This window comes from Haliotis cracherodii, unplaced genomic scaffold (assembly GCF_022045235.1).
Source record: "Haliotis cracherodii isolate W230 unplaced genomic scaffold, xgHalCrac1.p SCAF_3, whole genome shotgun sequence".
In the NCBI taxonomy this organism is placed as follows: domain Eukaryota; kingdom Metazoa; phylum Mollusca; class Gastropoda; order Lepetellida; family Haliotidae; genus Haliotis; species Haliotis cracherodii.
In genome coordinates, this window is record NW_027266286.1 from 3,667,919 (window position 1) to 3,681,626 (window position 13,708).

A 13,708-nucleotide genomic window follows, 5' to 3' on the forward strand; every position below is an offset into this window, starting at 1 on the left:
TCAATACTTTATCGCCACATTTCACTGGGTGTCATACTATTAGTTTCAAAGAGCCAATATTTTTTTAAGCTCCCTTGTATAACTGTGAGGAAAAAGCCTTGATGATATTGGTGTCCGGGGACAACTGGTCACACGCCAGCGAAGCTGTTAATAACCACTAAACACGGTCATGTGAGATGTTGAGAGGAAGCAGTGGGGCGCAACCAATGCACATGTGGGTTACGATGACAGTGAGGATTCCATACTCTTATCTGTTCGTTACATTTTCATTTTACACTTTTGATACTGACCTCGAATTTTTCATTAACATTCGTTTCTGTCGACAAAGCTTCTTAAACAATTAAATACATGTTGCAGTGAAACAGCTGTTAGTTTGCTAACATAAAAATGCATTCATTTATTCTTTTTGAAATAAAAAAAATAAAAAATTCTTTTTAAATTTAAATTTTCAAAATTTCTATAGTACCATGGATGATCTTTTCTTAAATAAAGCAAAAATTACAATATGTTATTAAATATTACAGGTAATTATTTCATTTGTTAACAAGGGTCAAAGGTAACAAACACTGCCTTGGCTTATTTGAAAGATGGTGTTGCCTTATCAGTTGTTTGATCTAAATAGATGTATTATTGTTTGGTTTAATGGCACGTGACTACTCGGGTTGTGTTTGGCTACAGAAGGTAAGCTGTTGAACCATCACACCTGGGTACATCACGTAGGCTGTCCCCTGATTCAAATCATCTCTTTTTATTCCTAATTATTAGTTTTCCACTGAAAGGAAGCAAACGGGTGTAAGATTAATTTTCACCATATTAAGATGTTGTGCTTGAGTAATTACTTCCATTCAAACAAATGTTTGACATGTCAGTGAAAACTGTTCCCTATTGTAAATATGAATCATAAAATAAATTGAAAATGTTTTTTTTTCGGCAATTGTTCTTTTCGCTCTGGTGCATTAGTCACCTCCACACAGTGAATACCACCAGGCCTGTCATCTCAATATTGACCAGAGAACAGTCACTGACAGATGTTAAACAGACACAATGTTTTTATCAAACAAATAAATCTTGAATACATGGAGTTTATTGCTACTCATTGTCTTGGAGGCACTGATTTATTATTTGGCACACTTCACCATCAAGATTTTAGATATTATTTTCATAAAAGTGTATTTATTTTATTCTTTTCCCTAAAATGTAATTACAAGATCAAAATGATAGGACAGTGACAAATTATTAACCTGAGATTTATTAGTGAGTGAGTATGGTTTTTATGCCGTTTTTAGCAATATTCCAGCAATATCACGGTGGGGACACCAGAAATGGGCTTCACTCATTGTTCCCATGTTGGGAATCGAACCCGGGTCTTCGGCCTGAAGAGCGAATGCTTTAACCACTGGGCTACCTGACCGCCCGCATAGTACAATAGATACCTAGGGTATTCAACTTTTAGGTGAGATCAGTTTACCCTTCACTTAGAATTCACTCTCTCAGTCACTATATGGCTGAAATAATGCAGATGCCACGTAAAATTTTGACTCTCTCTATCATATCATTCTCGGGTCTTCAGCGTGACGACCGAACGCTTTAACCACTTGGCTACCCGACCGCACCCTAAGGTTTATGATATGAAAATTAAATAAAAGATGTAATCATATATAACTGTAAAACAAAGAATTTACTTTATTTATATGTCATTAGTAAATTTCTTCCATGCGACAGTACGGTGAACATTGAGACCCGTTATCTGATGTACGTCAAATAATTCCAGACATAACCGCCATCGGACTTCCTCAATGCAATGTGACATAAGCACATGATCCAGATAGTGTCGTCGTGCCCGTACACTCACGGTCATAACGTGGGTGTTATGGGAAGTTTCTGGTCAACAAAACTGATTCAAACAGTTACGGCGATGAGTCAGTGTAACACGAGCGCTCTAACCACATTCCTATCATACAAATCCGTTCTCATATCCGCAAAACATGTACACCTTTGTAGCGCTTGTAAAAGTTATGACCTGGTGTCAAAGGTCAGACTTGGGTTCAGGGGTCAACCTTGTCGGTTCCCGGCCTCTGCTCTCGTAGGTCCATTGATAACAATTGACTTTGAGCAACATGTCTGTTAATTCGCTGGCGATATTGAGATTGCGTGCTCCCCAGGTCTGTGTTTGGGTGTAATTGTATCAGAGATGTATTATTTTGCTTTGAATCATACGACACGAGCACATAAACGACAATCGGTTTAATTTTCACGGTAGTGCATTCGCCATGTTTGAATGCAGAAAGAAATCAGAGGGTCGCAAATCACAAAATCAATGTTTACGAGAACAATCTGGATAATGATAGTATTTGTCGGATTAGAAAATACAAATAGCAAAATATGAATTAAGAGATAATAGAATAAAACATGAATTTAAACTGATAATTGTTTTCTAATCATCGGTTGCAGAGAGTCAATGCTAGTCCTTGGTCGGCCGACGAAATGAGAAACATTCGCTCACTTCGTATGGTCAAATGAAATTTAAACTTTAAACAGATCGATATTCAGTAATTGAAAATGTCAGAATTGCGGTCGAACTGTTGTCGAATGTTTTCACCCTCGCAAATCGTGCATAAATATCAAATCCAACCCACACATCCCCTAAAAATCGCCGCAATCTTATTTCAGAAATGTCAGCGAGTGGGCACACACAAGCTGGCGACAGAGACCATCACGTTTCCGACCCAACTATTCCGATACAACGATATATCATACTATATATGTGAATATTGCGCAAGATTTCCTGCCAAAGTCAAAATCTGCTGCGACAACCACGCGTCAATCTCGAATTCCATGCGGACTTAATTTCCCGTGGTGTTGATTACAGTGGGTGTTGGAAAAGGTCAAATTTGTGTTATTGGTAGAATCGGGCAGGTGGACAATAAACTGTATATCTCCCGACTAAAGGAGCAACATAACATCAACAGCCTTCGGCGATGTGGACCGACTGTGGGCACTATTCGCCACTGTCGGGTAAACATACCGACCAAAGACACGCGCGACAGTTTGATTCCGTGAAAGAGACCGTGTATTTATTTTAATTACACATCCCCTTTATGTACAGTGTCCGTTAGCTCGTGGTGAGAATTATGAAAATAACATAGCGTGTAGTCGCCTCAGAAACAGAAGTGAAAAGAGAAGTTTTTTGCGCACATCTGCCATATCGCTCTGTCTTTGTTAACTGTCTGCAACTCTGAGAGTAGCTCCTTCTCCAGAAAGACTCTTATTGTTATGCAAGACAATGCAATCAAGGCATAGCAGGCTAACACATGGGTTTGCCTCTATGGCGGCTGAACCGCTTTCTTCAATCAATCAAAACCCAAACCAAGAGAGTCGAGTGTCTTTGTCCGTTGATATTTCATGTCTTGTCAATTTTCTTTGGTTTGAACAATCCCAAAGCTTTCGGTAACAAAGTGTCCAATATCCTAGTACCAAGACTATAACCGCCATGTCATAGTCAACACGCCTTTGACAGTCATCGCCCCTTGATACATGATTTGTTATTTGTCAAAATATATATGGAGTTGAATACTATATCTTAATGAATATCAGTGCTCTGTTATTGACCAAACTACGCCCCCTATCGACAAGGTCGCATAAAAAAATACGCCCCGACTTCACTTAATTGTAATATTCACTTAGCACAAGTGTTTTCATAAAGCAGAGCTTTCAGACTCGGTAAAACATGTCTCAGTTGCCATGCTAACAAAAGAACAGAGTTCTTTAATTCGGTGATAAGAGCTAGGTAATTTGCCGAATCAAACTTTAAATCGATGTCTTTGGTCTGACGTTGATTTACCCGCCATGTTCAAACATTCGCCACTATCATGTACTTCGTGTATAACGCCAAGTGCATGTGTACTGAACGATGTCTCTTCGGGATCGCTGTGTAAATAATATTCATGATCTTCGGCAATAGTCAGTGCACACAAGCTGCAGCTTAGGGTGATGTCAGGGATGACACACCCTCACCCTGAGGCTAACTACGGACCCGACACACCAGATAACATTGCTAAATGGACAAATCGTAAATATTGACACAGAAAGCATTCTCGCTTGTCCAGTGCATGAGAAAGCACTTCCGTTTATTCAGTGCTTCATACATTCATTCTATTGTCATGTAGATATAATACGCTGGATAATCGAGGATGTCCTTGACAACTCACATATTCATTCTGAACTCAGTGTATCACAAATTGAAATCGTGTATACTGTTTCCCGGAAAACTATTGATATTGATGGGGCTGAAAATCCACTTAAACGTAATGAATTGGAATTTAAATTACGATTCAAATATTCCTTACACGTGACAGAATAACTTATCATATGTGTTGTATGTCGCACAAAACATCAACCAAACTGCAGGAGAGCAATTCTCAAGTTTCAACAAGCCTTTACAAGTTTGTAGGAAATCATTACTTTCGTTTTATTCAAAGAAGTCGCATGGTGCCAAATATCACGGCGTATTTATGGTGAAATGCCCGCTGATGGATGAAGCCTGAACAGTTCATGCATAAGTAGGTCATTGTACACAAGATAATGTAATGAACTGCGAACATTAACTCATGATCGTCATTTAATTAAGTCTGACCCTTCTTGGAGGTTATTAGTGAGGTCACGGCCAATCTCTGCCATAGTTCCTGAAAGTCTTTCGGAATCTTCAAAAAGCTTTTAAATGAACTCTTTCGCTTCCTCTTCACAACAGCATTGTACAATATTTAAACTGTAATGTTCAAGCTGCACCCGAGGCAACGGCGGGTCCAAGAGATGGCAGGTTTCCAGAAGTGCAAGAATCCTGCATCTCACAACGTACCAATTAAAACATCAAAAGGGCTTTCCAGTTCGAGCATTTCCTGTGGCACGCGCCTGTCTTAATTTCACATAATCCAAAACTTCATTAAGGGGAATTCCATAATTCCACGTATTTCACGAGTTTGGCTAAAAAGCCGAATTTTGGTGAGTAATCGCCCCCAATTTGCGAACAAGCGTTCAAATTGTACACGTTTTAAGTACGAACAAGTCAATATTTGAAATAACAACTCTTTATGATCTTAAAGAAATCAAAGCATACAGATCGTAATTGGAATAATCAGTTCGTAACCAGAAATATAAAAATGTCGAACAAATTCAAAACTTAATTTAAAACACAAGAGTCCCTATTGACAGTAATAAATCTTAATTTCCGAAAAAATTGTCAGATACTTTTTTTTCGATTTCAAATTAGTCTGTGCGTTCTCCTTTGAGCACGGCGATATGGTAGCGGTGGTTGACCACATATCCCGCAAAGCGCCGTAAGCAGGCCGTATCAGGGGGCTGTGGTCGAAGACACTGCCACTCGCTGGCTAGCTAACCGGCACCGTCGGCCATGCACCTGCAACGTCAAACCCACTAGCACTCCGCGCGGATGTCAGACAAGACGATAGGGGCCATCCGATACTATAATAATATGGTTGTTGCTTTTCATTTTTGTCCATGTCATTTTAAAACAATGCCGCGGATTGCGTGTCTTGGCTGCCCTTGCTAATTAGGCGAAGCACTAGGAGAGGAAGACTCTTCCCTCATGCCGCGTGGCGGCTTTGTCCGTCCCCTAAGACTACGAGCGTCGTTCAAGATGCCTCATCTCACGTCGCCTTTCTTCTTAATTTGCATACCCGACCTCGGGTCTTTGTTTCTTTGTGAGGGGTAAGATGTCATAACAGGCGGTCACAAATAGCATGAAAATAATAATTGGGGTTAAATGCTGGAGTTCGAGCGACATGTACCTCTTTATATTTGTCAGTGGCGTATTCGAATATTAACCGATCGTGATGTTGAAGAAATTGACAACTGATGTCGAAATTTACATGTATTAACTACTATTTACAGGAACGGGAGGAAATACGGGTTGAAATATACACCAGTTCTGCGAGATGATAATTGATGGCGGTACATCCTTCACTGACACTCGCTACACGGCTAACAGAGTAATGACATCCAGTGTCTCCAGCTTGTCCACACAATTATTCAAAATATCCACTCTGTAACAAAAATACAAACAACTGCAACAAAGACCCGACACTACAAACCAAGCCGCAATATCGAATACTGTTTCACACATTATAACATCTACATATTGAATAAGTCGTATATTGCACGGGAGGCTATAAATATTGATTACGTTATTGAACATAATGAAACTGTTTGAATCTCGCCCAGCTTCAAGTAAAAATGAAAGCTCATTGCATATTATTATATATATTCTGATATGTATTTTAGGAACCTGCGTCTGGTACATTACATTTACCATCGTCGAGAGCCTCTACGCGACAACAGATAATGCCGTGGGCAAACGACAGCCACACGAGTAGCACACGTCTGTTAGGCAATGAACGGCAGGTGTTATTAAAGAAAGTAGATGAAATACGGTACACCAGTGATAACCGTTACCCCTTTGTTTGACCCTTAGAACACACATATCACTTTGTCGGTCCTGCTTGACAACGGCATAAGGAGCTATACCGTATATTCCAGTATAAAAAAGAAGGCGTTATCCATAGATTGTGTCTACTTTGTCACCTGTCAAATGACTTTTAAACAATATCCATAAAGTGTACTGATATTTAAAACTACAGATAGTGTCAATACAAGTCCAGCTATATGAAATTGAAGATTCGCTGGAACAACCATAATGTGATATATCAGTTAATAAAATATAGTACAATCTGATACATAGATGATTGATGTAGATATTGATCTGTATCGAATGTCCTTCAATACAAAAGAAATATAAGTGACAAATCTTAAGATATCAGTGTTGAACCATAATCCTGGTTATATTAGGGTACACATGCAGGTCTTACGATTTGATTATGATTATTTTACGTAGATGAGCTGTTAGGAGCAGTGAGCAGTGCACATAGGAATGACTTTCGCCATGACAAAGATGAGGAAACGCGATGGCATAAAAAGATACCAGAACACGTGCCAATAGGAAAATGAGTCAATTTTCAACAAAGATGAAACATACTTAAACAACGTATAGTGATTAAGGAAATAGGCGATATAACCTCAAGTGTATTGAAATAATAGGCGAATGCTTATGATGTTATCACAGTTAATGATAGTAATAATTGTTGTCCGGTCATCATGGTATCCTGTGTTAAACTTTGCGAGGGGTGTTTAATGCGATTACCATTCGTAATAACTAAATCACTACAATCCGTCTTTGAAGATTACACAACCGTGCGGCTTAATTCAGTGATAGTAGTGTGGGGACATGCATTGGAGAATAATCACTTCCTCATTTCTACGAAACCAAGATTCCTTTCACACAAATCATAACGGATGACGAGAAAACAGAAAAAACACAACATTAAACTGATGAATTCATACAACAGGAAAACACATTAAAAGGCATGCGTTTAAAAAAACTATTTGAGGATGGTGTTCACATGTAGAACATTTGGTGTTTGTGGCAGGTTGAATAAGGAGCAGAATAACTTTCATAACACTGACATGCGTGACCCGTGACATTGAATATATCCTAAATGCGATTGACAGATTGTATACATTACATATTGTAAGTGCAGTTGAGGAAAAGCATACCACACCACACAATGGGCGATTGTATTGATGGAGGAGAGCGGTGGTATAATATCTAGTCTATTGCGTATGTATAGTCCTATTACTGCTTGAGTCACTGGACTCTGAATAGAAAACTTCACCCCTCACCATCCGACTTCCGCATCTATTAATCACGGCATGTGTGGGCAAGTGCATGTTGGTGTGAGACAAGGTTAGGCCAGAAACTTTGTTACATGACACAAAATATAAACTACACTAACTCACCTCGACCGCTTCTTCCAACGAAGCGTAAATCGTTGAATTTGGCAACCTGGTTCTTCATATAGGAGGTACCGTTCCTTAATTCGGCACAGTAATTCTCATCATTCCCAGCCATAATGCTGACTTTGGTTCCATCCTTAACTTCTCCCAAAGCGACAACTTTAAATGAGACTGGTAGAGTTTTGTTTGATCGCCAGTGTGATGGGAGGACTGAGCACACAAAGTTTGGACTGCCGGTGCGGACAAGTTCCCCTGGGTGGTCACCGAGTATAGAGGTGTAGGTCCGCTCCCCTCCCGGCACCCCAGGCAGCACCTCTCCGGCCATGGTATGGGGGGACTCCGGGAACGGCGGAACACCGTTCAAATCTGTGGGTAAATGCATGTGGTGCAATATTAGTGAGCTACACTGTAAGGGACGGGCTGACACGGAACCTCTGGTTAGGCTGTGGTTTTATGAATGAGAGGAAGTAGTCAGCGGTTAACTTTATATTGGCCGCTCCTACTGGCTGACTCAACCCACGACCTACACACGATATCACTCCGCGCCATGACCCTCTTACGCACTCGACTCGTCGGGGGAACTACTACGCTCTTGTTTACTAACCAGCTGTAAAGGATTACATTGACAGTTCATGTCGGATATGAATAAGACATTTAAATATGTGTCATCTTACACGCGTGTGGTATTTATGTAGACGGGAACTTTCTTTCGCATCGGATGAACAAAGGGAAATCACTCAAGCCTGACAGGTAAACAGCTGATCCCTTGCATGAAAACACATAGTATGACTTTAACGCTAACCAATAGTACGTGTATCAAAATCATCATAATTTGAAATTACGTTTTGGATTTGTTTGTCGACTTTAATAGAAGACTTGTACACCTCAGTATTTTAAAAGTGTCAATTCATACATTTCGTCTGTATAAATTAATAATAAACTTATTCTATTGCGAATTGCTAATTAAGCAGCGGTAATTCCCCAAAGTACAGTGATAGACTGGTAAAGTGGTTTACCGTTTGTCGCTCTAGCCCAATTACCGGAGGTGACATGTTATTTCAGTCAACGCCGAGTTATGGGGGCTAAATAAACATTGCGTAATAGCCTGTTGCATGTTGATAAAAGGCAAAGCTTATTGACTTTGTATGTTATTGTTGTACAAGAAGCAGAAACATCAGGCAGATGCGATTTTATATTCAAGGTGTAAACAGTCCTACCTGTCATTTACTAATAAGCGACATATTTGTGGTTAACTGGCCGCTCTTTGATCTAACCGCAACCCTGAACAACAGTGACATACCTGAGTGACAGGTAGGCCCACGTGATGGGATAACATCACTGCGCATGCGCCGTAGTATGTGTTTGTACAAAATGGCGGCTTGCCATAATAATGTGTGGTAGAGCTTGTGAAAACTAACGCTGTTTGGGCGATTATAAAGCAAAGCAAACCTACCGTAACATAACAGTCACCGAAACAAATGCATAGTCTTGGAGTCTGGATGTATAATTATCCTCTGCATAATTCAGGTACGCCATAAACAGTGACAATAGCAGCCGAATGGACGGTGTTAACAGTCACATGTTGAGAAGTTAGTGTCTATTGTGAGTGTGACCACCCCCGCACCCTCTCGGTATGTTGGGTGCGTGGGTGTTTCAACCGCATACCTCAGACTCTTGTCATGTGACAGGTCATGGCGAACCCGTTCTTTGATCCCATGTAGTGACATTCTTTTTGTAGGGGGATTTCTGTCTTACCAACCTCGAAAGTAGTTCACGACCTGTCCCTTGATTTAGACCAATGCAATGCTTGTGGCGATATATACAAGGCTTTCGGTGGTAAACTGCACTGAGACCCATCAACTCATATCGCCAATAGTATATAACTGTTATACCATACAAAGCAATCTCGGGAATAACTTGTCATGTTATTTTTACAGTCAACATTCATACTTGTAGGCTATCTGTGAGAATAAATACAATTTTGACAGAGAAACTTTAGCTGGAGTTATGTTGGTTTGGTTGGTTTGTTGTTTAATGCCACACTCAGCAATATTCCAGCTATATGACGGCGGTCTGTAAATAATCGAGTCTGGACCAGAGAATCCAGTGATTAATATCATGAGCATCGATCCACGCAATTGGGATCTATGACATGCATCAACCAAGTCAGGGAGCCTGACCACCCGATCCCGTTAGTCGCCTTTTACTACAAGCATAGTCGCCTTTTACGGCAAGCATGGGTTGCTGAAGACCTATTCTACCCCAGAATCTTCACGGGTCGGGTATTATGTGTTAAGGGTTTAGAAACTAATTTGTATTTACACAAGTCCGTAAATATGGTCTGCAACAGAGTTGTCATCAACCTAATAGTAAAAGTAGTAGTCCACACTTTTGTTCAACACTAATAACAATATATAATAGACTATATATTTAGCTGACAAATGCAAATTGTGTTCCGATTTATGTGCTAGCATTTTTGTATGGCACTTGGCATTAAGGGACTGAAACAAGGACTGATGGGCTCGGAGTCCGTATACTTATCTGACTGGGGTATTCATGTTAAGCTGCAGCATGGTATCTCAGTGAGCTAGCATTATAAAATCAGCATCAGTCCGGACTAGTACAAGCAGACACACACATGCACACACACGCATGCATGCTCGTCGCTATATAAGAGCAATAATCTTGGACGTGACGTTAAACCCATTTCATCCCACCTCCAAACACACATCTATGCCTGTTGAGACCTTGTTAGTCTGAATGCTCCGTACCTGTATGCTCTTGTTGGAATATATGTAATGGAACATCATTCGGTACCCTTGATTTGCTAATCCAGAAATTTGTTGATCTGAACTGTGAACAGTTGAATTCAGAATAACAAGGTTTAACTGTTAAATTATTTTATCTGACCCAAAATGCTGAGAAAATATCGAAAACAAATATTTAAAAATTATTGTTTTTAAATATTTTGGCCAGTATGCACAAATGTATTGAATGGATGCAGACATGTTGGCCAGCACACACAAATGTATTGAATGGATGCAGACATGTTGGCCAGCACACACAAATGTATTGAGGGGATGCAGAAAAAAAAAAATATAACATCCTGTGGTACGCACACTAATCGTTATACCAAATTCTTGACAAGAAATTCAAAGGTCCTGTAATTTAAGTAAGTATTAAATCTTAAACTACACCACACCACACCACACCACACCACACCACACCACACCACACAATTTCATTACTTTACAGGACCCCCAGTTTTGTAGGTCAAGGTAAAGCCCGGAGTATATTACATATTGCTAAGAAAGTCATGTAACTATTTGTCTCAGTAAACACATGTAACCTTATGAATTCATAATGTTTTTGTTGTAATTAATATTTGTACCTATAACAGATATGTACAAATCAAGTATGTCATCAACAGAAACCAAAATAGAAACAGCAGTCATTTGCATCAAAACTCATCATTTATCAGCATATTTTAGTTACTTTGATGGAAAGAAATACAGAACAGCTACAAAAGGAAGCGTTTATGCCACGGAATCTCATAAAATGTCAATAGAAAATAGCAACACTTTGTTTGAAAGTGAAGTGATCCAACAGATTCCTATGTTTCACACCTTGTCTTATCTTGCATCTGTTCGATTATCCTGTGTTATGTCCCAGTTTTATAATGATAAATAAAGGGCATGGGGGGCCCAGTCGTTGAAGGCGCCGCGATTTGCTGTGCAGAGTTGCGTCCCTTGGTCACGCCAGAAACCTATGGTTGTGGGTTCGAATCCTGGTTCGCCCTGATTATGTTTCTAGGTTTGTCAGCACCATACCCGTGCTTGTGGGTTTCACCGAAGTGGTAAACGTATGAGATATGCATCACTTCGGGCTTTCCTTCCACATTAAGCTGACCTGCTGCAGTATAACTGAAATACTGTTAAAAGTGGCGTTAAACCCAACTCACTCACTCCCTCAATATAATGATAAATAAATAACTCATTCACTCCACTAGTCTCATCGTGTAACTACCATAGCTTTGGGTGTGAAGTGACGTCACCATTTCCACCCCTTGTTAGCAACTTCCCAAAGAATTTCTCTTGCACATGAGTGCAATTTGATTGGATGACTCTTTTAGGGGCATGTCATTTAAGTTGGACTTAAAAATATAGCTATTACAGCGACTTGATGCAGGGGTATTCATCTTTGAATGGAGATACAATATGCTAGATGATCAACAATGCCTATTTTTATCATATAAAGTTAAATGTGTTGACTTCAACAGTGATTAATTTTAGCTGTTTCTGAATATTTCCCATCAGTATATGAATCCAAGACTGCTATGAACATCTTAGACTATAAAAAAAAATATTCTTGGTTCTCAGGTACCCCCCGCATCATCATAAGTTTGCCGCATGTTTCGTTTTTATTTCCATTATAATTTTTTTTAAAATCCTTCAATATTCGTAACGGTAGTCAAATACTGTATTCCAGTATTTTACTGATTAAGGAATACATTTATGTAGGGAGGCCCTTTCCCAGGTTGATTTTACACAATTGTTTATTGATTACACAACTGTTTATTGGCTACATACTAGTTTGAAAAAACCCGACACCGCCCGCCCACACTATATTTTCAAAAATCATTGTCTGAGAACCAATTCTCTTATTTTTTTAGCCTTAATAGAAACTGCAGTGTAAATATGAAACCAGCCCAACACCCAAGATAAAGAACCTACTCATCAGATCACAATTACATGAAAATGTCGAGACATTTGAAACAAATATAGATTGTATGTGGCCATTACAACAAATCCACACAGCTAATTATGAAAGTGTGTGTTAAGTGCAGAAAGTCTTACCTCTAAGTCAGTGTTTATTGTGTTGCTCACAGGACATTCCAGCCATTGCTGCGGTTATCAGAGGTGATCATGTGACAACATATATACTATATCATGTATGTGTAACATGATCCTTGCACTAACACTTACTGAATGGCTTTGATCGGAGATACGACCTACTTATAACATAGCTGGGGTCAGTTGGTGCAATCTTATTACAGCACTGTCATGTTAATTTGTGATAAGATGTGAGATAACTGAATTGTTATAATGTTTGTCCAGTGTGTATGCCTTCAGTCCTTTAAGATAAGATACGGTTTGCTAAAAACTTTTAATGCAGTTATAAGGCCATACTGATTGTATGCATACTTGTGTGTACAGACTTTCTCTATCAGGATGTCAAGGGGCAGGAAAAGTAAACTTTCATGTCACTATTTTTTAAGGTTTGTTACGTATAATTTGAAACTTTTCTTTGCCACTAGTACCAACAAGAAAGTATTTAAGATAGCACACTTTCAATCAAAGACACCATTCATTATAGAGAGTTAGAGGCGCACGATATTACCAATATGCCGGTTTAGCACAATATGAAATACAAATGAATATTTACCACAATATGTTTGGAAAATACCGGTATTTTGTGTTTTTCAAAATCATGCATATCATCTTGTTGGAAGATTTTACACTAGTGACAACTTAAATGGAAATTAAGAAATTAGCAACTGTTTCTTAGTGTGAAAAGTGAAAATTTTTGTGGCAGTTTCCTGTATATAATCCTGTAACCATAGCAACATCCCACATAATACGAAGTTGTCAAAAACATGTAGGTGAAGTTATTTTTATTCAGGTTCCGAATGAGCGGTAGAAATTAACACTTTTATTCCACTAGCCCTTATAATGATAACATGTAGCAAAAGCCTTAAAAATGGCAAGTTTCCACTAGTCTTTATGATACCTGAACGATTGGGCAGTTTGGTAAGGATTACAAGACAAGTGCCATTTTCTAA

At 39.2% G+C, this 13,708-nt stretch overlaps 2 protein-coding genes across 8 annotated transcripts in view; one reads left to right on the forward strand and one right to left on the reverse strand.

The window, feature by feature from the left end:
• LOC139473694 (runt-related transcription factor 1-like) overlaps window positions 1–13,708 on the reverse strand; it is a 66,434-nt gene that overhangs the window by 10,574 nt on the left and 42,152 nt on the right. For 2 of the 6 annotated variants that reach the window (XM_071256404.1, XM_071256405.1), the window contains exon 2: window positions 7,870–8,232. In XM_071256404.1, the coding sequence (XP_071112505.1) occupies window positions 7,870–8,191 (322 nt within the window). In that variant the 5' untranslated portion in view covers window positions 8,192–8,232. Of the gene's footprint in view, window positions 1–7,869; window positions 8,334–9,083; window positions 9,228–9,319; window positions 9,455–13,708 lie in introns of those variants that run through there. The other 4 variants (XM_071256400.1, XM_071256399.1, XM_071256403.1 and 1 more) reach the window with 3 other exon arrangements.
• The window catches only part of LOC139473695 (transcription initiation protein SPT3 homolog), an 89,694-nt gene continuing 84,406 nt past the window's right edge, over window positions 8,421–13,708 (forward strand). The window contains exon 1 of one of the 2 annotated variants that reach the window (XM_071256406.1): window positions 8,421–8,616. The gene's annotated coding sequence lies outside the window, so the exon portion shown is untranslated. Of the gene's footprint in view, window positions 8,617–9,240; window positions 9,394–13,708 lie in introns of those variants that run through there. The other variant, XM_071256407.1, reaches the window with a different exon arrangement.